Source organism: Geotrypetes seraphini, chromosome 9 (genome assembly GCF_902459505.1).
Source record: "Geotrypetes seraphini chromosome 9, aGeoSer1.1, whole genome shotgun sequence".
Lineage (NCBI taxonomy): Eukaryota > Metazoa > Chordata > Amphibia > Gymnophiona > Dermophiidae > Geotrypetes > Geotrypetes seraphini.
The window spans coordinates 123,425,596-123,448,469 of NC_047092.1; the positions used below are offsets into that span (position 1 = coordinate 123,425,596).

Here is a 22,874-nt window from a genome sequence, read left to right on the forward strand (position 1 = left end):
CCAGTCACATTAGCCTTCGCCATGACAATCAATAAATCTCAGGGCCAAACTTTAGAAAAAGTGGGCATTTACTTACAAGAACCAGTATTCAGCCATGGCCATTTATATTTAGCTTTTTCTAGAATTAGAAGTTTTTCAGACATTCTGATGACAGTTGTAGATGGCCCTTAACAAGGAAAACTATTACTAAACTCAAACAGAATCTTCACAAATAATATTGTTTACGAGTCGTTAAGCTCGTTACATTAACGGATGCTAGAATTTATGTCTGTCTGTATTTTTCTTTCTGTCTCTTTCCTCCCTCCATTTCCCTGTGTAGCGCTGTCTCTGCTTTCTTCCTCAGTCTGCACTCTCAAGCTGTAACATTACTGCTTAGCTTTTTCTCCCTGCAAGCATCTCTGCTCTCTTTCTCATCCCCAGTCTCTTTGCTATTTTTCTCTTCTTGCAGGGGTCTCTGCTCTCCTTTCTCTATATGTTCCTGATTCCTGCAAACTTCTGTTTTCTCTGTATGCTCTTGATCCTGTGTTTCCCTGTAGGTGTCTCTTCCTTTTTTTTTTTTAATTCCTTCTTCACGTATGGTTGATTTATTAAAAGTTTTTATATTTTTCCTATTTGTTGCATGCCTGTCTCCTTGGCCGCTGTACGTTTCTCTTTTTTTGCTTTCTGTGTTTGTGTTTTTTTTTGCTGATTGTCTACTTGGTCGCTGTCAGTCTGTCTGTCTCATTGGCTGCTGTATGTCTGTATGTCTTTTTTGCAGTCTAACTCCTTAGCCACTGTATGTTTGTATGTCTTTTTTTCCTGAATTTATCCTTGGGCATTGTATTTGTTATTTTTTTCTGTTTGTCTCCTTGGCTGTTTGTATTTTTTTTTTTTTTTGCTGTCTCCTTGCCCACTGTCTCTCTGTCTGTCTACTTGGACGCTGTATGTAAGTATGTCTGTATTTTTTTGTTGTTGTTGTCTGTCTCCTTGGCTGCTGTTTGTCTGTTTGTCATTTTTTTCCTGTGTCTCTCTCTCCTTGTCCTCTGTGTTTTGTTATTTTTTAAATCTGTCTCTTTAGGCCCCTGTCCTTCTGTGACTGTCTGTGTGTCTCTCTCTCCTTGTCCACTGTTGTTTGTTTGTTTTTTTCAATCTCTCTTTAGCTCCTGATCTCCTCTCACTGACCCTTGCGACTGCATGTTATTCCGGCTGGGTTTCCATGGCAACCCTGCTCGCGGGTCTGTGATGTAGGGCCGTTTTGCTATTTCCTCGTGGGAAGCTATCCGGGTCTGGCGGCGCCGTGTAGGGCGGAAGCGGGGAGGCAGGGCCTCAGCACCGGCCGGGCGGCTTGCGCCGCCAGCCCCCAGGAGCCCGAGGCTGGCGGCGGGGGAGGCAGGGACATGCCTGGCGTGCCATGGTGCAGGAGGAATGGAGATCGGCGGCTGGCTGCGGTCCGGCTTGTGGAGGCGATCGGCTGGTGACGTATAAGCGCGCATGCGCACTCCTTCGGCCACAGACCTACAGCGCACGGAACACACAAATAGGAGTGCGCATGCGCGGCTAGCTTTTTATTATATAGGATAAGGACATTTTGTAGATATACAACATTTTTAAATAAAATCAAATTTTTAAAATTATCTTAACAATAACAATAAAACCCTTACATACACATACACACTTTTAAAATCCATTCCTGTACATGCACAATATACTATTACCACCAAAAAGAGAGTATCTAACCACAAAACATTCCTTTATATTCTTGAGTTACTCAGGGTTTATTATGTTGTCTGGGAAGTATGTCTTATGTTCAGTTGACGGAGTTTTTAGATAGTTGAAACTTTGCTCTACATGCTTACATGTTTGTATGCATTGTTACTTGGGGAGGGGAGAGCATTTTAAAGCTCTCACGGTATGTTTTCAGTAAATTTTATAAACTATTAAGATTGCACATCTATTCTAGCACTCGTTAATCTAACGGGCTTAAACACTAGTAATGTTAATATAATATTTATATATTTCTATAGCGCTACCAGACATACGCTGCACTGCACAGAGTCACAAAGAACAAGAAAATGGTCCCTGCTCGAAAGAGCTTACAATCTAAATACTTTGGGTGAATCGATTCAAATCAGTTTGTTATTGAAGAAAATCAGACTTACCGATTCGTTGGCCCCCTTGCTTGAGACCCGTTCGGGCTTTCTCTCTGCCACCGGAGTCCTTGCTTCTGATGTAACTTCCGGTTTTGCAAGACCGGAAGCAAGGACTCCGGTGGCTGAGGGAAATCCTGAATGGGTCTCTGCTGCAGATCGGCGGCAGCAAGGCTCTCTCCTCTCCTCCCTGGCCAGACAAAAGCAGCAGCAATTCATCAAAATTTCGAATAAACTTGAAACTTGAACCCTGCCACTACTCTGGGCGTCTTCTCTCCATTTGGCCACCCAAGCAGAAACAGGAAGTTTTCACTGAGGGCGGGCCGCAGTGGAGAGAAGACACAAGGAGTGGTGGCAGGAGTAGATCGCTACCACCACCGGCAGACCTCTTCCCAGATGCATCCCTCCTGCCGGACTCTCTTTGGGAAAGGTGCAGGGGTGTGGTGGTGGGGGGGCTTAGGAGTGCCAGGGGGTCTACAGGTTTGGGGAGGTCTACTGATGTAGGGGGATCTGGAGAGGGGATATCACAGTTTGGGGGGATTGGGAAGTTCCATTGGGGTGGTGACAGGAGAGTGGCACACTGACTAATCTTAACGAGGAAATGTCTTTGTCCCAGCCACTCCAATGTGTCTCACATTTATGTGCCTTAGAGAGATAGTATAAAGCCTTTTTCTTTTCTGGCTAAAATCTTTAATAATTGTGCTACACCACAATAAATATTTTGTGTACCATAAAAAATAATAAAAGGGTAGATGGAGGGAGATGGGGAGTTGGTGGACTGGAGGAGAGATGGGGAGAAGATGGATGGGAGATATGAACTTGGTGGAGGGGGGAAGATGGATGGTGGAGAGGGGAGATGGGGGGAAGGATAGAAGAAATAAGGATCTAAAAACAGGAGAGGGAGAGAGATGGTGGACGGTGGACAATGGGATTTAGGGAGGGAAGGAACAGAAAGGAAGGGAAGTTGGACACAAGGGATGGTGGGGGGATAGAGATACTGGATAGGAAGGTAGTCCCCTCCTAATGTACCCTCCAAACCAACTAACTTCACTGACCGGTATTTTTCCCTCCTATTGTACACTCTTGTATATTCCTGTTGTACTCCATTGTATATTCTGTCAACTTCATTGACCTGTACACCCCAAAAAATGTTAATTCTTGTCAACTTAAATGACATGTTCATTCCAAAAAATGTTAATTCCCAATGGCTATCTTCTTTTGTAATATTAATTGCTGTGAACCGCGTAGAACTCTCTGGGTATGGCGGTATACAAAATAAAGTTATTATTATTATTATTAGAAAGAGAAAGGGAGAGCTTGTGGGGAAGGAGGGAAAAATTCTGGATGACAGGGTAGTTGAGAAAAGGAGAGATGGTGGATCTGTGCAAGAGACCCTGGCAAGCAAGTTATCAGGAGACGTTTGTTGCAGAGCCTGGGACCAACATGATTTGAAAAATGACCAGACAACAAAAGGTAAAAAAAAATAATTTTATTTTCTGTTTTTTGATTATAATGTGTCAGATTTGAAATTTGTATCCTGCCAGAGCTAAGCTAGGATTTAACAGAGAGAGGAAAAGTCTTTTTTGTTTGTTTATTTTGTTTATACCACAGCACCAGTGTGGGTAGGAGAGGGCAAAGGAGGTAAAGAGGCTATAAAATAAACTCACCAGGATGTTTGGAAAAAACACCCAATTGTGCAGGAAAATCGAATCGAAAAATCAATTCAATAGGCTGAATCGAATCGAAATATTTTTTCCTGAATCGGGCAGCACTACTTTGGGGGCTTGCTAGATCTGATTAATCCTAAATGCACAGAGCTGTTTGTTACAGAGATCCAGTGCCATCCGATGCTAGAGATCTTCAGTACATTCCAAATTACTCCTCCCCTAGCAAGGAGGAATTATCTACAGGTATCCCATAAGCTCCATTTCCTTCTAAAATGAACTCATTTCCTTATTAAGATAACTTTTGAATATTGAGTAGTATTTATTTATTTATGTTAGTATTTATATACCACTTATAGCCTAAGTACTCAAATGTTTTTCCTATCTGTCCCAGTGGGCTCACACTGTCTTTCCAAGCCCATCAGTTCTAGGTTCTCCCTCCTGCTGTCTTAAGTTTGTTAGAATTTATGTAAACCCCAAGGCTACAGTAGCAGTTTTATCCACGGTATACCACGAAAAGTAATTTCATATGTAGCAGATGCCATGATTTCCACTTGCACCTTATGCAAATTGATCTCACAAATATTCATTGTGAAAATCTTGAAAAAACAACTCAGGAACCATGATTGCCCACCCCTGCTCTAAGAAGTTATATCCTTAAATATAAGATGTGGCTAATTTATCAATTTAATGAGGTACAGATTTCAAATAATTCTGTCACAGTTGAATCAGCAACTACTAAATGGAAGAATTGGGATCACTTTAGTTTTCCTTTCTGGTGGGCGAGCTTATGCTTAACTTATAAGTATGAGAAAATGAATGCTGACTTGCTGGGGCATAATAAGATATTCAAATTGGCTTGGGGTCCATTGACATCTTTTGTAGATTTGTTATAGTTGCCCTTTATCTTTATTTTCCATTTTATTGCACCCACACATCCGGGGGGGGGGAGCAGGAGGGGAGTATATTTTTTGTTTTGGTATTATTCCTGATGGTAATGATGGATGGGGGAGGGAATTTTTATCTTTTGTATAGATTCTAATTGTTTATAAGTGATTATTATTTGTATGTAAATTGTATTGCACTTTTTATTGGCATTAAAAACTAAATAAAGTTAAAAAAAAAAAAGCAACTACTAAATGCACAGAGGGGCATAATCAAAAAAACATCTAATCCTCTTTTGGCCTAAGTCACTAGATGCTGAAGTTGGCAGCAGGGAAATGTCCATTCTCAAAAAAAAGTCCAAAATGAGGGGGGGGGGGGGTTTGAGAATGGCCTATCTCCACGTTCAGCAATCTACTCACCCAGACTGCCACTATGTCTATCCCTACAACACATTCCTGACTAAAAAATTGCCCAAGTCCCAAACGCCCAAACCCAGACCTTTTAGGTGAAGGAAGGGCCAGTCCTTCGCCTAAAAGCAGGATTCTGTAACCGGCATCTGTCAAAAAACAACGCAGGTTATAGAATCTTGTAATTGTCCGTCCCCCCCCCTGCAACTGTCACGATCTGCCCTCCTCCACCCCCCGATGCCTGACAGGAGGAATCCCAAGCCCTCCTGCTGGCAAACATCCCCAGTGACCCAAACACCAGCAGGAGGAATCCCAAGCCCTCCTGCTGGTGCACCCCCCCCCCCCCAAGGAAACCGCGATCACTGGCAGGAGGCATCCCAAGCCCTTCTGCCGGCACCCCTCTCCCCCCACCCCCGGACAAAACTACGATCGCTGGCAGGAGGGCTCCCAAGCTCTCCTGCCGGAAGGCAACAACATCCCCCACCCCCAGACCCCCAAACCAGCAGGAGGGATCCCAAGCCCTCCTGCTGAAGGCATACCCCCACACCCTTGAATGCCCCCACCACTACCCCGACCCCCCAATACCCCGCCCCCACCAAATCCTTGGTTGGCCCAATTGTCTAAGGCCCTGCCCAATTCCAGTTGTCCCAGGTACTTAAGGCTCCTCTTCCGATAACTTCCTCCGACATTGGCCAGCCACTATAGTACTGAGTACTAAAGTGTGTGCCGACAAGCAAGGAACACGTTTATCCACCCTGACGCAGCTCACAGCGAGACGGTGGCTGGCCAACGTCAGAGGAAGTTATTGGAGAACGCTTACATGGTTCAGAAGGTACATAGTGTGGCAACAGGACTCAAAGAAGGAGTGCTGAGGACCATAAAGATAAGTTTTTTTGCTTGTGGATTCTGATAATCATTTTAGTAGAAACGGCTGATAGACACTGAAGATAATCACATTTAGATATATAAATACAGAAGAAAGACAACAAAAATGTAAAGTAATTTACAAGTAGGTAGGTTGTTTTGAAGCCTATGAGGTTCTTAAACTTTCTAGTCCTAAAGCAAGATTTGTTCTGTCTTTGGACGGGGATCTGAGGGTTTTTTTTCCTCTTTGCATGAACAATTATCATGGTATATGTTATAATGAGAGTGAAATAACAATAGAAAAAGAAAAGGAAGGGTGTATTATATTTGAATAAAAGTGACCTTGTTTACTTGCATATATACAATACTGAACCTCACTATTTACCCTTCTCTGTTGAGAATATTGACCATTTAACCCGACTCTCGTTTTCCATCTTTTAACCCGTTATGAATCCATAACAGGATATTCTGTAGCGCCTGGTAGACTGGTATAGTCTTTACGAATGGATTATATACCTCACTGTAACCAGCAGGTGGAGACTGAGAACAAACTTGTATATCAGGATAGCTTCCCCCCTAGCAATCTAGTCTTCCTCAGTCTCCAGCAGCAGGTGGTAAAACTAATTTGGCTCCCCTCTTAGTACTATTGGAATTTGTTTTCAACTCCTGAGTTCCCTTTTTGTGCCGGACGGAGCTTGGATGGGTCCTGTTTGGGGATCCGTCTGACCTCAGGGGTATTAAACTCGGCGAGTCTCGTGCTGGGTCCCTCCCCCCACCTTCCTCCACCTCCCCAAAGTTTTGTAGAGGTGCCTCAGCTGGCAGCCTGGCCTGCTGGTTGGTCAGGCTTCCAGCTTTGAGAGCCGTGGAGTCTGTTCTGAATAAGGGGAAAAAAAAATCCTGAGGTGTGCCGGTCTAAAGGGCTCATTTCCCTTTAAAACTGCTGTTTTTATTGTTTTTCTCATCTAACCAGAACTTTTCTTACAGCTAGGGCAGTTTTCTGCACAATGAGCACTTTTATAGGAAAAAATGCCCATTGTGCTCCAGATGTGAGGTACTCGCAGCCGTACAAGCATTGTTCAGTCCAGAGCGGTGGGGGAGTCTCATCGGCAGCAGTTTCCAATGGCCAGGGCTTCGGATCGCAGGGAAACCCAGGCTTTCCCCGACGCCCACGCACAAGGTTCCCCAGTCGCCGACGGTCAGGGTGAAAAGGATTTTTGCGTCGGTCAGTTCCTCAGCGTCAGGAAAGTCCTTGGCTTTTCAGATGCGGCAGGCCACAAGAGCTCCGATTTTGGCGGTTTCAGGAACAATTTCAGCGGGAACCTCTTCATTCATTTCTGTGACCTTCCACCAGTTCTGAAAATATAGGGGCAAGGTATGGCTGGGTCCTCTGCTGGAGCAGGGAGTCCCTTGGGGCCGCCGGGGGGATTTCCCCCTGAGTTTATGTTGGCACTATGTAAAGCTTATGTGCTGTCGGCTCTAGGTTCTGTGTCCTCTTGGGGGAGGGGGGGTTGCTGTCGATGTCTTTCCCAATGTGGCCCCATACAGCGGCAGTTTTGCCCCCCCCCCCTCTATTCCTCTCTCGTCCAAGCCCCTGAGGGTTTCTTGGGATGAGGATTTTTGCTCAGGGGAACAAGACGATATTGATGAGGACCCAGACCTTTGCGGAGATTTCCAGTATCCTCTTGGGTAGCTGGATTCTGCCAGCGAGGGGTTCGAGCATCCCCCTGCTGGCGAAGATGCGTCTGTGGTGCCCATTTTTCAGCGGGAAGAGCTTTATGAGCTAATTTTTCAGGTCTCCTCAGTTTTGCACTTTGAAGACACCGTGTCGGAGCCCCCATGTACGGTGGATCCCTTGCTTAAAGGAATCCACTCTGCTTCCCGCTCTTTTCCTATGCATCAGGATATTCGGGACATTATACTTGCACAATGGCAGGTGTCGGAAGCTCACTTTCGTTTTGCGCACCTGTATCCCATTCCTGAAGGGGATAGGGACACTCTGAAGTCACCTGTGGTATACGCGGTGGTCTCGGCCATCTCTAAGCGGCACACCATGCCTGTTGAGGGTGGTGTGGCCTTGAAAGACCCTGAGGGAGTGTAAGGTGGAGTCCCTCCTTAAACAGAGTTTTGATGTGACAGCTCTGGCGGTCCAGGCGGCGATGTGTGGCGGGCTGGTGGGTTGGGTGTGATTTCACAGGGCCGAGCATGTGCTTGACAGTAAATCTGAGGACTGGAAATTGCTAAAGCGTGAAGTGGCAAAGATTGGATTGGGTGCTTCTTATCTTTCAGATTCCGTGTATGACCTCTTGTGAGCTTTTGCCAAGTCGTTGGCTTTTGGAGTGGCAGCACGCCGTATCTTGTGGCTTTGTGCATGGTCGGCATATACGGCGTCCAAAGCTAAGTTGACAAAGTTTCCCTTTAAAGGGTTCTTGTTTGGTGAGGACTTGGACAAGTTGGTTCAGACTAACTGATTCTAAAGTGTCTCGTTTGCTTGAGGATAGGCCTAGGCCGCTAGCTCGAGGTGGTGGTGCTCGTGGACATGGGCGTGATTTCCGCCGCTTCCGCCCTGATCGAGGGGCTGCCTCTTTTCAGTCTCATGGGCTCTCTAGATGAAGGTTCTTCCAGCGCATGCAGTCCTTTCATGGGGCCCGTCGGGGTGCCACCTGTCTTGCCCAATGACTCCTTGTCCATCTTGGTTCCGATGGGCGCCCGGCTGTGAGAATTTTATCTTAAATGGGCAGACATCACATCCGATCAGTGGGTGCTGGAGGTGATTCGGGATGGCTATGTTCTGGAGTTTGCCCATTCCTTGCCAGATCATTTTCTCGCTTCTCCTTCACAGATGGCGTGGAAGCAGCAGGCCTTTCGCCAGACCCTTCAAAGACTGTTGGATCTCTACGTGGTGGTTCCAGTTCCCCCTCAGGAGTGGAGCACAGGTTGGTACTCAATTTACTTTGTGGTGCCAAAGAAAGATGGGATTTTTCGGCCCATCCTAGATTTGAAGGGGGTCAACAGGGCTCTTTACGTGCCTTCTTTCCGCATGGAAACTCTGCAGTCTGTGATTCTGGCGGTTCAGCCGGGGGAGTTTCTAACCTCGCTGGAACTGACGGAGGCCTACTTGCACATTCCTATTCGGGCCTCCCAACATCACTTCCTGCGCTTTGCGATCTTGGGGCAACACTATCAGTTCTGTGCACTTCCCTTTGGCCTGGCCAAGGCTCTGCGGATGTTCACCAAGGTGATGGTGGTCGTCGCAGCGGCATTGCGAAAAGAGGGCATTCTAGTTCATCCCTACCTGGACGACTAGTTGATTCATGCAAAGTCGTTCCAGGAGAGGATCCAGGTCACGGCTCGGGTGGTGGAGTTTCTGCAGTCGCTGGGATGGGTAGTCAACCTTTCCAAGAGCCAGTTGTATCCATCTCAGTGCCTGGAGTATCTGAGTGCTGTTCGACACCTCCTTGGGGAAGGTCTTCCTTCCGGAGGCCCAGTAAGCAAATTGCATTCTCAGATTCACCTGCTTATGGCATCCTGGTGTCCTCGGGCGCAGGATTTCCTCCAAGTCTTGGGGTCGATGGCGGCTTCCCTCGATGTTGTGAGGTGGTCTCGGGCCCGCATGCATCCTCTTCAGTATGCTCTTCTTCAGAGGTGGTCACCTCAGAGGTGATCATCCTGTTCCGCTTACGGGCTTGGCTCGGTGCTGTCTTCATTGGGGGCTCCAGACCTCCCATCTTTTTCAAGAGACGAGTCTGATGCCAGTCTTTTCGGTTGGGGAGCTCAGAGTCTAAGTCACTCAGCTCAGGGCACCTGGTCCACAGAGGAGGTTTCTTGGTCAATCAATGTCTTAGAGACCAGAGCCATCCATCTGGCACTGTTAGCCTTCCAGTCCTTTCTGATGGGCAAGTCAGTCAGGGTTCTTTCGGACAATGCCATGGCAGTGGCCTATGTCAATCATCAGGGGGGCACCAGGGGCACTTTGGTGGCACAGGAGATGGCTCTGCTCCAGGTCTGGGTGGAGTCTCATCTTCAGGACATATCAGCCTCCCACATAGTCAGAGTGGAGAATGTTCAAGCGGACTTCCTAAGTCGTCACGTGCTAGATCCCAGAAAGTGGTGTCTAATCCCTGTGGCCTTTCAGTTGATAGTGCAGTCCCTTTTTAGGGAAAATATTTTTGTAACTTTAAATCCTCATGTTCATTCCATATGTGTCATAGTCTGTCAATATTGTTTTGTGTGTCAAATTCCTCTTAGTTAAGAAATATTATAATACTGTCATTTTACCCCTTTAGTGTTCAATATTATATAATTTAACGATGATTGTTATACTTTGTTAATCGCTTAGTTTGTAATAAGCGATACATCAAATAAAATTAAACTTGAAACTTGAAACTTGCAGTCTTGTGGTCAGTCCCTCATGAACCTGATGGCCACAAGTGTCAATGCCAAAATGCCCCGCTTCTTCAGTCGTCGCAGAGACAGTCAGGCCGAGGGCTTGGATGCTCTTTTTCAACCATGGCCAACGGAGGGGCTGTTGTATGTGTTCCCTTCGTGGCTATTAGTGGGCAGAGTTCTTCGCATAGTTCGACATCCCGGCCTTGTGGTTCTGGTGGCTCCGGATTGGCCCAGGCGGCCGTGGTACACAGATCTGGTGAGGCATCTAGTGGCGGATCCTCTGCCTCTCTTGGACGGCCTTCTGACTCAGGGTCTCATTCCAATGTTCAATCTGGGTCCCTTCTGTCTTACGGCTTGGCTCTTGAAAGGGATCACCTAGGTAAGAAGGGGTATTCAGATAAAGTGATCTCAACTTTCTTGGGGTCCTGGAGGCTTTCTAGCCCTTGGGGGATCCCACCCTGGATGGTTACTGCTTTGGTACGTCCCATTCGTAAAGACTATACCGTTCCACCAGGAGCTACAGAAGGAGAAATTAGGTTCTTGCCTGCTAATTTTCTTTCTGTTAGCCTGTAGATCGGTATAATCCCCCACCCTATCTGTCTTTGTGCAGTGATTGCGGGATTTTATTTTGCTCACATGCAGATTTTGTTTTTTCTGCAGGTTCTAGAAATTTTCTAGGGCCTGGGAGAATTAAGAACAGCGGCTATGGCTCAGCTGGCTTAGCTGGTGAGCTGTGTGGATATTTTTTATACCAGGGTTTAGTTCTACACATGTTCCAACAGTTGTTTACAAGTGTTTGTTGTTTTTTACACTCCTGTTCGGAGTATGTTTTACTGTTTTCAGTTGAAGTCTTTCCTAGGTTCTGCTTGGCTATTTGGCAGACTGGATTGCTAGGGGGGGAAGCTATCCTGATATACAAGTTTGTTCTCAGTCTTCATCTGCTGGTAGCAGTGAGGTATATAACCCATTCGTAAAGATACCTGTCTTCAGGCTAACAGAAAGAAAATGAGCAGGTAAGAGCCTTACCTTCTATCTCATGTCTTTCTAATTTCCTCAGAAGTCTGAGGTACTTTATCAAATATCTTTTGAAAATCCAAATACACACTATCGACCAGCTCACTTTTATCTACATGTTCATTCACCTCTTCAAAAAAAATGTAGTAGATTGATGAGGCAAGATTTCCCTTGACCCAAATCCACGATGACTTTGTCTCATTAATCAATGCTTATGTATAAGCTCTGTAATTTTGTTCTCTACCATTTTGCCTGGCACCATCACACTCACCGGTCTATAATTTCCCAGAGCACCTCTAGAACCATTTTTAAAGACTGGCATCACGTTAGCCACCCTCCTGTCTTTCTTCTGGTACCATGCTGGATTTTAAAGATAAATTACAAATTAATAACAATAGCTCTGCAAGCTAATTTTTCAATTCTATTAGTGCTCTAGGACAGTGGTCTCAATCTCAAACCCTTAGTGGGGCCACATTTTGGATTTGTAGACACTTGGAGGGCTGCAAAAAAATAGTTAATGTCTTATTAAAGAAATGACAGCTTTGCATGAGGTAAAACTCTTTATAGTTTATAAATCTTTCCTTTAATTGTTAATGACAAAAAAATACTTGGAGGGCTGCAGAAAAAATAGTTTAATGACAATTTTACATAAGGTAAAACTCTTTATAGTTTATAAATCTTTCCTTTAACTGTTAAAGGAAAATGGTGCTGGAAATGGTATCCAATGCTGATGAAACTGAAACAAATCTCTTAACACTGGAGGATGTAATGGGGGAATTTGACACATTGAACAGTATCAAATATACATTGAACAGTAACAAGTATAATAACCAGCACCTCACTATGGGGGTACTATAGACACAGGAAGGAGGCACTGGGGCACTATGGACACGGGAAGGAGGCACTGGGGGCACTATGGACACGGGAAGGAGGCACTGGGGGCACTATGGACACGGGAAGGAGGCACTGAGGGCACTATGGACACAGGAACGAGGTACTGGGGGCACTATGGACAGGGAAAGAGGCACTGGGGGCACTATGGACACAGAACGGAGGCATTGGGGGCACTAAGGACACAGGACGGGGCACTGGGGGCACTATGGACACAAGACAGAGGCACTGGGGGCACTATGGACATATCTTCTTCAGTGAAGACCAAAGTAAATAATTCATTTAATCTGTCCGCTATGGCCTTGTCTTCCCTGAGCTCCCCTTTTACCCCTCAGTCATCTAACGGTCCTACTGATTTTTTATTTTTTTTTGCCAGCTTCTTGCTTTTTATATATAAAATAATTTTTACTATGCATGTTTGTCTCAAACACAATCTTCTTTTCAAGGTCTCTCTTCCTTATCAACATCTTGCATTTGACTTGCCATTCCTCATGCTGTTTCCTATTATTTTCAGTCGAATCCTTCTTCCACTTTCTGAAGGATTTTCTTTTTGCTGTTATAGCTTCCTCCACCTCACATGTGTCAAACCCATCAGCTGCTGTTTGGTCTCCCTTCCTCCTTTTTTAATACATGAAATATATCTGATCTGGGCTTCCAGGATGTTATTTTTGAATAACATTACATTACATTACAGATTTCTATTCCGCTTGTACCTTGCGGTTCTAAGCGGATTACATTGGAAGATAACTGGGCATTTCCAGGAAGTTACATTACATTGGGAGATAGCTGGACATTTCATCCACAGCTGATGTAAAATTTTGACCTTTGCCGCTCTTTCTAAGAAAAAGCAGTTACTCACCTGTAGCAGGTGTTTTCCGATGTCAGCAGGCCAGATTTTCTCACATACCCTCCCACATCATTTTGGAGTTGTATTTAAGCTTGTATATGAGACTGATTACCTTGTGCTTGTCAGTCTGTCGGGAAGGCACCTGCACATGTGTGATATGATACTGCTAGAAACTTTTATCGACAGCTTGTTAGGAAGTATCCATGCTAGGTTTCGTTGGATGATGTCACCCAGCTGTGAGAATATTTGGCTTGCTGCCCTCAAACACCACCTTTGTTTTTTCATTTTATAGATCCAGAAGCAATCTGAAAGAAGTTATATTTGAACTTCTGTAACTTGGATTTTTTTCACATAAAAGGATGGGGGTTTGATTGTTGTATTATAAATTGTTTGCTCTAACAGAATTCATTAAAACCTCCATTTTTTGTTTCTGGTTACTTCAGTTAACTTTTTCCCAGAAAAAAACATACATGTTTGATATATTGGCACATGTTTCTCACATGTATTACTTTTTGTAGATCAACTATTTCCTTCATGCTGCACTCCTATTTTGTTGAACTGTTGCTCACTTTCAAGCCTGTACATTAATCCATATATTACATTCAGTCTGCTTTCACAATTCATCTTTTTCATGTTGCAGTTCCCACGTTTGTCTCTTTTCTGAAGGAAGTGGAATCACCTTACGAAGTCCATGACTATATCCGAGCATACCTTGGAGACACCCCAGAAGCCAAGGAATTTGCCAAGCAGTTCTTAGAGCGTCGTGCCAAACAGAAAGCTACCCAACAGCGACAGCAGGTAAATGATAGCAGGGAAAAGGGCCTGCAGAGTAGCACAGATGCAAAAAATAAAAGATTGTCTAATTACAATCTTTGGATGTGTGAAAATCTGGAAAGGTATTAGTAATGGCTGGTACTATTTCAGGATTATTCTTTTGTAAAATGTTATATGTTCATTGAATCACACCATTAAATTGAATAACCTCATTTCAGTACTTTCACAAGACCTTCAGTGTACATGTTCCAGAGTTCCCACAAGGAAGCAGCTTCCCTTAATTGATTTAATCTGTTGGAGGTAATGGACAGTCTGATTTTTCCTCAATGGCTTCATTCTTGTTTGACAGATACCTCCTAAAGAATCAGGATACCATGATTATAAGACTGTGTTATCCTGATATATCCAGCTTTATCTAGGGCAGTGTTTCTCAACTTCTTCAAGCCAAGTACACCCCAAGTCTAACAAATATCAACCGAGTACCTCCACCCAAGCTGTGCCCTAGACCTGCCCAGGCTCCGCCCCTTACACCACCCCCATAATAATAGTACATTACATTAGAGATTTCTATTCCGCCATTACCTTGCGGTTCAAGGCAGATTACAAAAGATTAGGTAAAGAATAGATCAGGTAGTCTCAGAGAGTCAGGAAAAAGATAGGAAGAAGGAGGATATTCGTGATGTTAAGACTTTTTCAGGGATTTTTTGAAGAGTATGGTTTTTATTTCTTTTCTAAACAACTTATAGTTGATGATTGTTAGTAGAAGATTGGAGATTTGGTTATTCAGTTTTGCTGCTTGAGTGGCTAGGAGGCTGTCGTAAAGTTTTTCCATTTAACTTCTTTGATTGGAGGGTATGTGAATGGGGGGGGTTGTTTTTCTGTGTCTGGTTGAGATAATATGGAGGAATCGGTTGTTCAGGTAGGTTAGGCTGTCTCCGTTCATATTTAAGCAATCAAAAATGAGTACAACATATACCCCCTCCTTTACCAACATGTACTAATTGTAATGTAATTTCTTCTATTCATTTTTTATATACACACAATATAATGTTATTAATTAATACATAATGGTAACTACAAAATTTTTAAAAAAACAAAACACACTATATGCAGAGAAAATCTTAATTCTCATTTATAGTCGGGTATTTTTCAAAGAGGTAAAGGCAGATGGCTTTAAAATACGCAATGTAACCTCAGTAAATCTATAGAAAAATAGACAAATAGAGTGCAAAATAAAGACAGAAGATATAAATTCTCAAAACTGACACATTTTGATCACTAAATTAAAAATAAAATAATTTTTCCTACCTTTGTTGCCTGGTGATTTTATGAATCTCTGGTTGCACTTCCTTCTGACTGTGCATCCAATATTTCTTTCTGCCTCCTGCATGCTTCCTCTCTTCCGGACATCATTCCCTTCCCCAACCAACATCTCTCTCTGTCCGTCCATGAGTCCAACTTTTCTTCCTCTCTCCTCCAACCCCATTAGCAACATGTCTCCCTCTCTCTCTCACTGTCCATCTGTCTTGAGAAATCAGGCATCTCTTCCACCCCCTCTACTGCCACATCCAGCATTTCTCCCTTTCTCAACCCTTGGATCATTTGCAGCATTTTTCACCACTGCTCCCCAGCCCCATGCTCATTTCTCCTTCTATCACCCCTCTCCAACACAATGCCACATCTCTCCCTCCATCACTATGCCCAACATTCTTCCCCCTTGCATCCCCTTCAATCTGTCCCTCTGTTCCCTCTCTACCGCCATATCTAATATTTCTCCCTCTCATCCTTCTCTTCCCATGCATCTCTACCTCTCTCTCTGTCATTTTCCTCTTTCTTCCTTTCCCCATGTGCACCATCTCTTTCCCTTTCACTCACGCCCAACAATTCTTCCTTTCTATTCCTTCCCTCCTATGTCCCAAGTTAGTGCCCACTTCCTCCCTCCCTTCTGTGTCCCATCTGCATTCCCCTCCCTTCCTTTACTGTGTCAAGTAAGTGCCCCCTTCCAGCTTTTGTCCCAGCGTACTCCTTCCCATTCTCCTTCCCCTTACTTATTCGAGCATGCACTCGCTCCTTCTGTCTTCAGTGGCACTCATAGGTAGTGGTTCACACGCTGCACGTGGCTGACCCACAAGTCTTCCCTCTGACGTCAGCTCTGACATCGGAGAGAAGGTTTCCAGGTCAGCTACATGCAGCATGTGAACTTCTGCCTGCAACAAGTGCCGCTGAAGGCAGTAGGAGCCAGTGTGGCTTGAACGAGATAAATGGGGATCCCCCCCTCCCGACCCGGAAGGCTTTCCTCTGATGTCAGTTCTGACATCGAAGGGAAACCCTCTGGGTCAGCTTCAGGGGGCGGGCAGGAAGGAGGGATCTCTGGCTGTGGCTTCGGCGGACAGGTGAAGGCAGGAAGGAGGGATCCCCGCCGGCGGCTTTGGCCTAGCGGGTAGAGGGCAGGAAGGAGGAATCCCTGGCAGCGTCTTTGGTGGGCGGGTGGCAGGCACGAAAGAGGGATCCCTGGCGGCAGCTTTGGCAGGCAATATTCTCGACGGCCAGTGCCACATACCCCCTACAAGTGGCTCGCGTACGTTGAGAAATACTAGTGAAGGAGTCCCACTCCTAGTAGCATTGTCAGGTTTTTCTACCTAAATTCTTCATAGCCACCTCCATTCTTTGTTAATCTTAAGCTCCTCTCTCACTTCTATTCAACCATTTGCGAAGCACCTCTAACACACAAGCACATAAAACTTGTTATGAAGATAATCTGACAGAAAAGTTATAGCCTTTGGAATAGGAAAATTATGTATGTTCCAACAGTGACCTGAAACTGAACCTTGGAGGTTTGGTCTCAGTACCAGAACTGTATGTCTGAGTGAAGTTTTAGAAACGGAAGAAGGCACAAGGAATCCTATATGACTTGTGCTTGGTCACAAGGGAAGCTCAGGGCTCAAATTCTCAACCCAAGGTACTGAGGTTGGAGTATCCAGTAATACAATATACTGTCATTTCCAGCGATCAGGTCACTCCAGACTTTGCTTCCATTGGACTACATTTCTTTCTGGTTTTACTCCTCTTCTGATTGCATCCACATTCTTGGTTGATCTCTTCATTGCACCTTTTCTACCAGTTCTTTGAATGGGAAAAGGTCCTATTTTTCTTCATTAACATTCCGATATCTGAGCTTTGTACTCTTTCTTTCAGTACAGCCTGTAGCCAGATTTTTAACAAAAATGCACATATTCTGCCCTCTTAATTTTCAAATCTTACTGCTTCAATGGAAGCATTTAATGGTTTCTAACTCCCATTCACTGTTTATTCAGTCCCTTCTCAACTGGTTCCCCTTTGTTTTCTTTTTAGCATATATTGTGTGAAGACCTGCTTCTCTTCTGTTTTCTTTCATTCCAGAACTCTCACACAGCTCCTGGCAGAACTGTTCATATATGGCTTAATCTTCATCACATAGTCTTTCTTTTCAGTTCTGTGCTAACGTCCCATAGTACGGAATTTCTCTGCTTTTGTTCCCAGTTATCGTTACATGTGTTATTCGGGAACAGCAGGCAGATATTCTCACATCCCACCTACCTCCTCTGGTTGGTTTCTTCACTTGGGCATAGAACTGACAACCTCTCAAGCCGGCTTTGGGCAAGAAGGCACACGCGCACTGCGAGCAGTCTTAAAGCTTCTAAAACTTAAAGTGACAGTACACTTTTACACTGTTCGTACCAGGCTCTGTGGATGATGTCACCCACATGTGAGAATATCTCCCTGCTGTCCCCAGATAACACCTTGTTAACAGTAAGAACTGTGTTTTATGCATGGAACCTTTATACATTGGGCTTGACAAATTAGAAGAAATTAATTAGAATATTTAGTGTTTTTAATTTTTTATTTATTTATTTATCATTTTAATACATCCCATTTACAAAGATGTTAAAGGCAATACAAAGTATAAACTCACTTAGTTAAAAAACTAAGGACCAAAAAATAAACAATGAAAGAAATAAAAAAACCATCTAATACAGTCCACAATCTGAGGAGAAGAGACAAAACGCATAAAGCCCCTCGGGAAAGGGTACATATGCCAAAGAAAATTAGGAAATAGAGCAGTATTATGATATTATCCTACCAATAAATTAACACCGCATAAGTAGTCTGTTTCAATCGGGCTGTGTAGAGATTCCTTTACCCTCCAGGAAAAAACCCAATTGGGCAGGTTCAAAGAAAATATATTTACTCCCATGATAGGAAACAAAACATTTACAGGGAAATCTTAACTGGAACACTGCCCCCAAAGCAATCACCTTTGATTGATAAGTCAAAAATTCTTTCCTCCTGGATTGTGTCCACTTTGAGACGTCTGGAAATATATATACCCTTTCACCTAAATAGATGATCTGTTTTAAATTAAAATACAATTTCAACAGCATTTCTTTATCTTGTAAGAATACCAATGAGACCAATAATGTTGCCCGCCCCTGAGTTTCGATATCAGAAGATTGCAAAATAGCAGAAACATCCAGCTGTATATTTTCAGCTGCTAAAGCTTTTTCCTTTTGCATTTGCTTTAAATAATAAATTTTATGTATCGGGGGGAGAACATAAGAACATAAGCAGTGCCTCTGCCGGGTCAGACCAGAGGTCCATCCCGCCCAGCAGTCCGCCCCCGCAGCGGCCCAACAGGTCTTGACCTGCCTTAATCACCAGAAGGGGGCCCCTTGCCCCCTAGGTTTCTCATCGAAGTCCTATCTTCCCATCAATGTCCTAACCCTCCGGCCTTGCACCTGCATGACCTGGTGAGCTGTCTATACTTATGCAACACCCCAGCACCTCCCTCAGTACCGCACGATCCCCTTTTCCCGCAGGAATCTGTCCAATCCCTGTTTGAATCCCTGTACTGTACTCTGCAGGATCACTTCCTCCGGGAGTGCATTCCATTTGTCCACGACCCTTTGGGTGAAGAAAAACTTCCTTGCATTTGATTTGAACCTATCTCCCTTCAGTTTCTCTGAGTGCCCCCTCGTACTTGTCGTCCCTTTTAGTCTGAAGAACCTGTCCCTGTCCACCCTCTCTATGCCCCTAAGTATTTTGAAGGTCTCTATCATATCCCCCCTGAGCCTCCTCTTTTCCAGAGAGAAGAGCCCCAGTTTATCTAGCCTCTCGGCATATGGGCAGTTTTCCAGCCCTCTTACCAGTTTCGTTGCCCTCCTTTGGACTCTCAAGAACTGCCATGTCCTTCTTGAGGTGCGGCGACCAATATTGAACGCAGTATTCCAGATGTGGGCGCACCATCACTCGATACAGCGGCATGATGACTTCCCGCGTCCTGGTTGATATGCCCCTCTTGATGATGCCCAGCATCCTGTTGGCTTTCTTCGAGGCTGCTGCACACTGTGCGGATGGTTTCATGGATGGATCCACTAGCACACCCAAGTTTCTCTCAAGTCCGGTGTCTTCCAGCAATCTCCCCCCCATTTTATACTCGAACAATGGGTTCTTTTTCCCTATGTGCATGACCTTGCATTTATCTACGTTAAAGCGCATTTGCCATTTGTTTGCCCAGTCCTCCAGCTTATCGAGGTCCCTTTGCAGTTCCTCACACTCCTCCCTGGTCCTAACTCTGGCGTAGAGTTTGGTATCGTCTGCAAATTTTATAACCTCACACTTTGCCTCCGTTTCCAGGTCATTGATAAATATGTTGAAGAGTAGCGGCCCCAGCACCGATCCCTGCGGCACACCGCTCGTGACTCCCCGCCAGTCAGAATATTGGCCCTTTACTCCGACCCTCTGTAGTCTACCTGACAGCCAGTGCTTGATCCATCTGTGTACATCCCCGCCCACCCCGTGGTTACACAGCTTCCTAAACAGCCTTTCATGTGGCACCTTGTCAAAGGCCTTTTGAAAAGGGAGACTTGCTTCTGGAACATTTAAGACAGTCAACATGAAGTTCTTAAACAGTTCTTGAGGTGGCATAAACTTAGCAACCGGAAAATTAAGAATCCTCAAATTCAAATTTTTCTGTTGGTTTTCAAAGTTTTCAATCTTCCTGAAGATCATCATTTTGTCTGTCATTTGTTTAGTAAGTAAATTCTTGGTCTCAGTTGTTACTTTCTCTAAATTTTTTAAGTCCACTTGATATTGTTGAATAGAAGTCTCTAAGGAACTTATCCTGGAGGTAGAATTCAAAGTAATAGAAACAAAGTTAGTGCATACCAAATGTAGATTCTCAATCGCAGTACAGATAAAATCCAGAGTTACTGCCTGGGGTCTCACCAACGGGCTGAGGGAGGAGATAACAGCCAGATTTTTTGTGACCTCTAACAAAAGAGACAAACTCTGGGCTCCTGCAACCTCACCACCGCTGGCAGCCGAAGGTTCCACACTCCCCAAACGCTGCATCTCCAACTCCGGAGTCAGCGTAGTTGTAATCACTTCTGGGTCCATCGCGGCTAGAGAACGCGCCTCACTCCAAACACTGGGGGAGCCCTCCTGCATGTTCTGCTCCGCCGATGATTCTCCGGGCTTGGGAGGTGTATGCGGTCCTCGCGGGCTCAACGAAAGCGACATCTCACCGTCTAAGCTGTGAGTTTCCCGACTCACAGAAGCAGAAGCGCCCAAAATGGAAGGTTGGACTGTGAATGCAGTAATCACAGTCTGCCTGGGCGTTGAGGATCCTGAGGTAGGTGGAGGGACACCCCTCTGTTTCCCCCTTCTCTTAGGCATGGAAGCAAGTTATTTGGAAAGTTTAAAGGAAAAAAACACCTTCAAGATGGGAGTGCTCCTCTCAGCGTCCTGCTCCAGACGCCATCTTGTCCCTAATGTTTTTAATAACATCATATCATGTTATGTTGTGTTATATTTGAAAACTATTTTTAGAGCTGTAACAAATAGCATATTTTACCATTTGAGTGAATATGAATAATGAAAAATAGAATATTCAGCCAAATATGAATACTGAATATGAATAATGGACATTGAGTTTTAATATAAATAAAAGAAGCAGTGTGAAATCAGTTATCAAATATTTATTTCAATAGGATTTAGCACAGTAGAGCCCAGATTATTCATATTTGATTTAAATTACTATTAGGTATAATAAGAATAATATATTCAGGGCACTATTTGGAGCCAATTTGAATATGAATATTGGATACAGCCCTAAAAATATATTTTATTTTGTATTTTTACTATTTTATGTATGTTTTATTGAATTTGCTTGGGATTTCAGATAGTACAGAGTCAGACTAAATTTTTAAAATAAAACATATATTTGCCCCCTTGTATTTGTATGCTGTATCACTTTTGCATACTAGTGCTGCCTGATTCGCGATTCAAATGATTCACTGATTCACTTCGGGTGAATCGATTTGTTTTGGCAAAAAAATCGAACTTACCGATTCGTTGGCCCCCTTGCTAGAGACCTGTTTGGGCTTTCCCTCTACCTCCGGAATCCTTACTTCTGATGTAACTTCCAGTTTTACGAAACCGGAAGTTACATCAGAAGCAAGGACTCCGGTGGCAGAGGGAAAGCCCAAACGGGTCTCTGCCTGCAGATCGGCGGCAGCAAGGCTCTCTCCTCCCCGGCCGAAAGTATTTCTCCTCTCCTCCCTGGCCAGGCAAAAGCGGTGGTAACGAATGCGATTCACTACCCTGCTGCTACTCCGGGCGTCTTCTCTCCATTCAGCTTCCAAGCAGAAACAGGAAGTTTTCACTATGGGCAAGCCACAGTGGAAAGAAGATGCAAGGAGTGGCGGCAGGAGTGGATCGCAAAATCACTACCTTCACTGGCAACATGTTGTAACATCAAAATAAAGGTAGATGGGGCAGAGGGGAGATGGACTTTGGGGAGTTGTTGGACTGGAGAAGGAAAGATGGGGAGAAGATGGATGGGAGAGATGATCTTGGTGGAGGGGGGAGGATGGATGGTGGAGAGGGGAGATGAGATGGACTCGGGGAGATCATGGACAGGGGAGATGGGTGGGTTAGAAGAAATAATGGATCTAAAAACAGGAGAGGGAGAAAGATGGTGGACAATGGGATTTAGGGAGGGAAGGAACAGAAAGGGAGAGAAGTTGGACATAAGGGATGATGTGGGGGGTAGAGATACTGGATAGGAGGGTAGCTAGAAAGAGAAAGGGAGAGCTGGTGGATAAGGAGGGAGAGATACTGGATGAAAGGGTAGTTGAGAAAAGGAGAGATGGTGGATCTTGGGTTGGTGGGGTTCATCGCTGCAGCTAAGGGAATAAAGACAAAAAAAAGTAAAGATGCCAGCCCTTCAGGGGAGGGGAGGGAAACGGAAGGGGAGGACAGAGATGGAAGATGGATGGTTAGCACGGAGAAAGAAGAAAACGACAAATGGGCAAGAGACCCTGTCAAGCAAGTTATCAGAAGACGTTTGCCGCAGAGCCTGGGACTAAAATGATTTGAATAATGACGAGACAACAAAAGGTAGAAAAAAAAATTTTTATTTTCTGTTTCGTGATTACAATATGTCAGATTTGAAATGTGTATCCTGCCAGAGCTGGTATTAGACCGTGAACATGAGCTAGGATTTAACAGAGAGATGAAAAGTCTTTTTTGTTTGTTTATTTTTTTTGTTTACACCACAGCACCATTGTGGGTGAGAGAGGGTAAATGGGGTGGAGTGGGTGAAGAGGCTATAAAATAAACCCACCAGGATATTTTAAAAAAGAAAAAAAAAACACCACGCAATTGGGCAGGAAAATCGAATCGAAAAATTGATTCAACAGGCTGAATCGCATAAAAAATTTTTGCCTGAATCAGGCAGCACTAATGCATGCCCTTATAGAATAGCATGTATCACACCATACCATATTGTTTGTTATATCCCACAAATTTCTACTAGGAATCTATGCAGCTTACAATAAGAGTTAGGTCAAGATAAGACAATTACACTACATTTCCTGAAATGTTGCGGATGCTGATCAAAAATAGATGCTGCATTTGACAAGACATGAGGAAAAAGTTAAAAAAAGAGTTACCATGTATACTCGAATATAAACCG

At 44.3% G+C, this 22,874-nt stretch overlaps 1 protein-coding gene across 4 annotated transcripts in view; it reads left to right on the plus strand.

Moving 5' to 3' along the window:
• GIGYF2 (GRB10 interacting GYF protein 2) overlaps positions 1-22,874 on the plus strand; it is a 674,098-nt gene that overhangs the window by 634,129 nt on the left and 17,095 nt on the right. For all 4 annotated transcript variants that reach the window (XM_033959534.1, XM_033959536.1, XM_033959537.1 and 1 more), the window contains one exon: positions 13,725-13,882. In XM_033959534.1, coding sequence (XP_033815425.1) covers positions 13,725-13,882 — 158 coding nt within the window. The remainder of the gene's footprint in view (positions 1-13,724; positions 13,883-22,874) is intronic.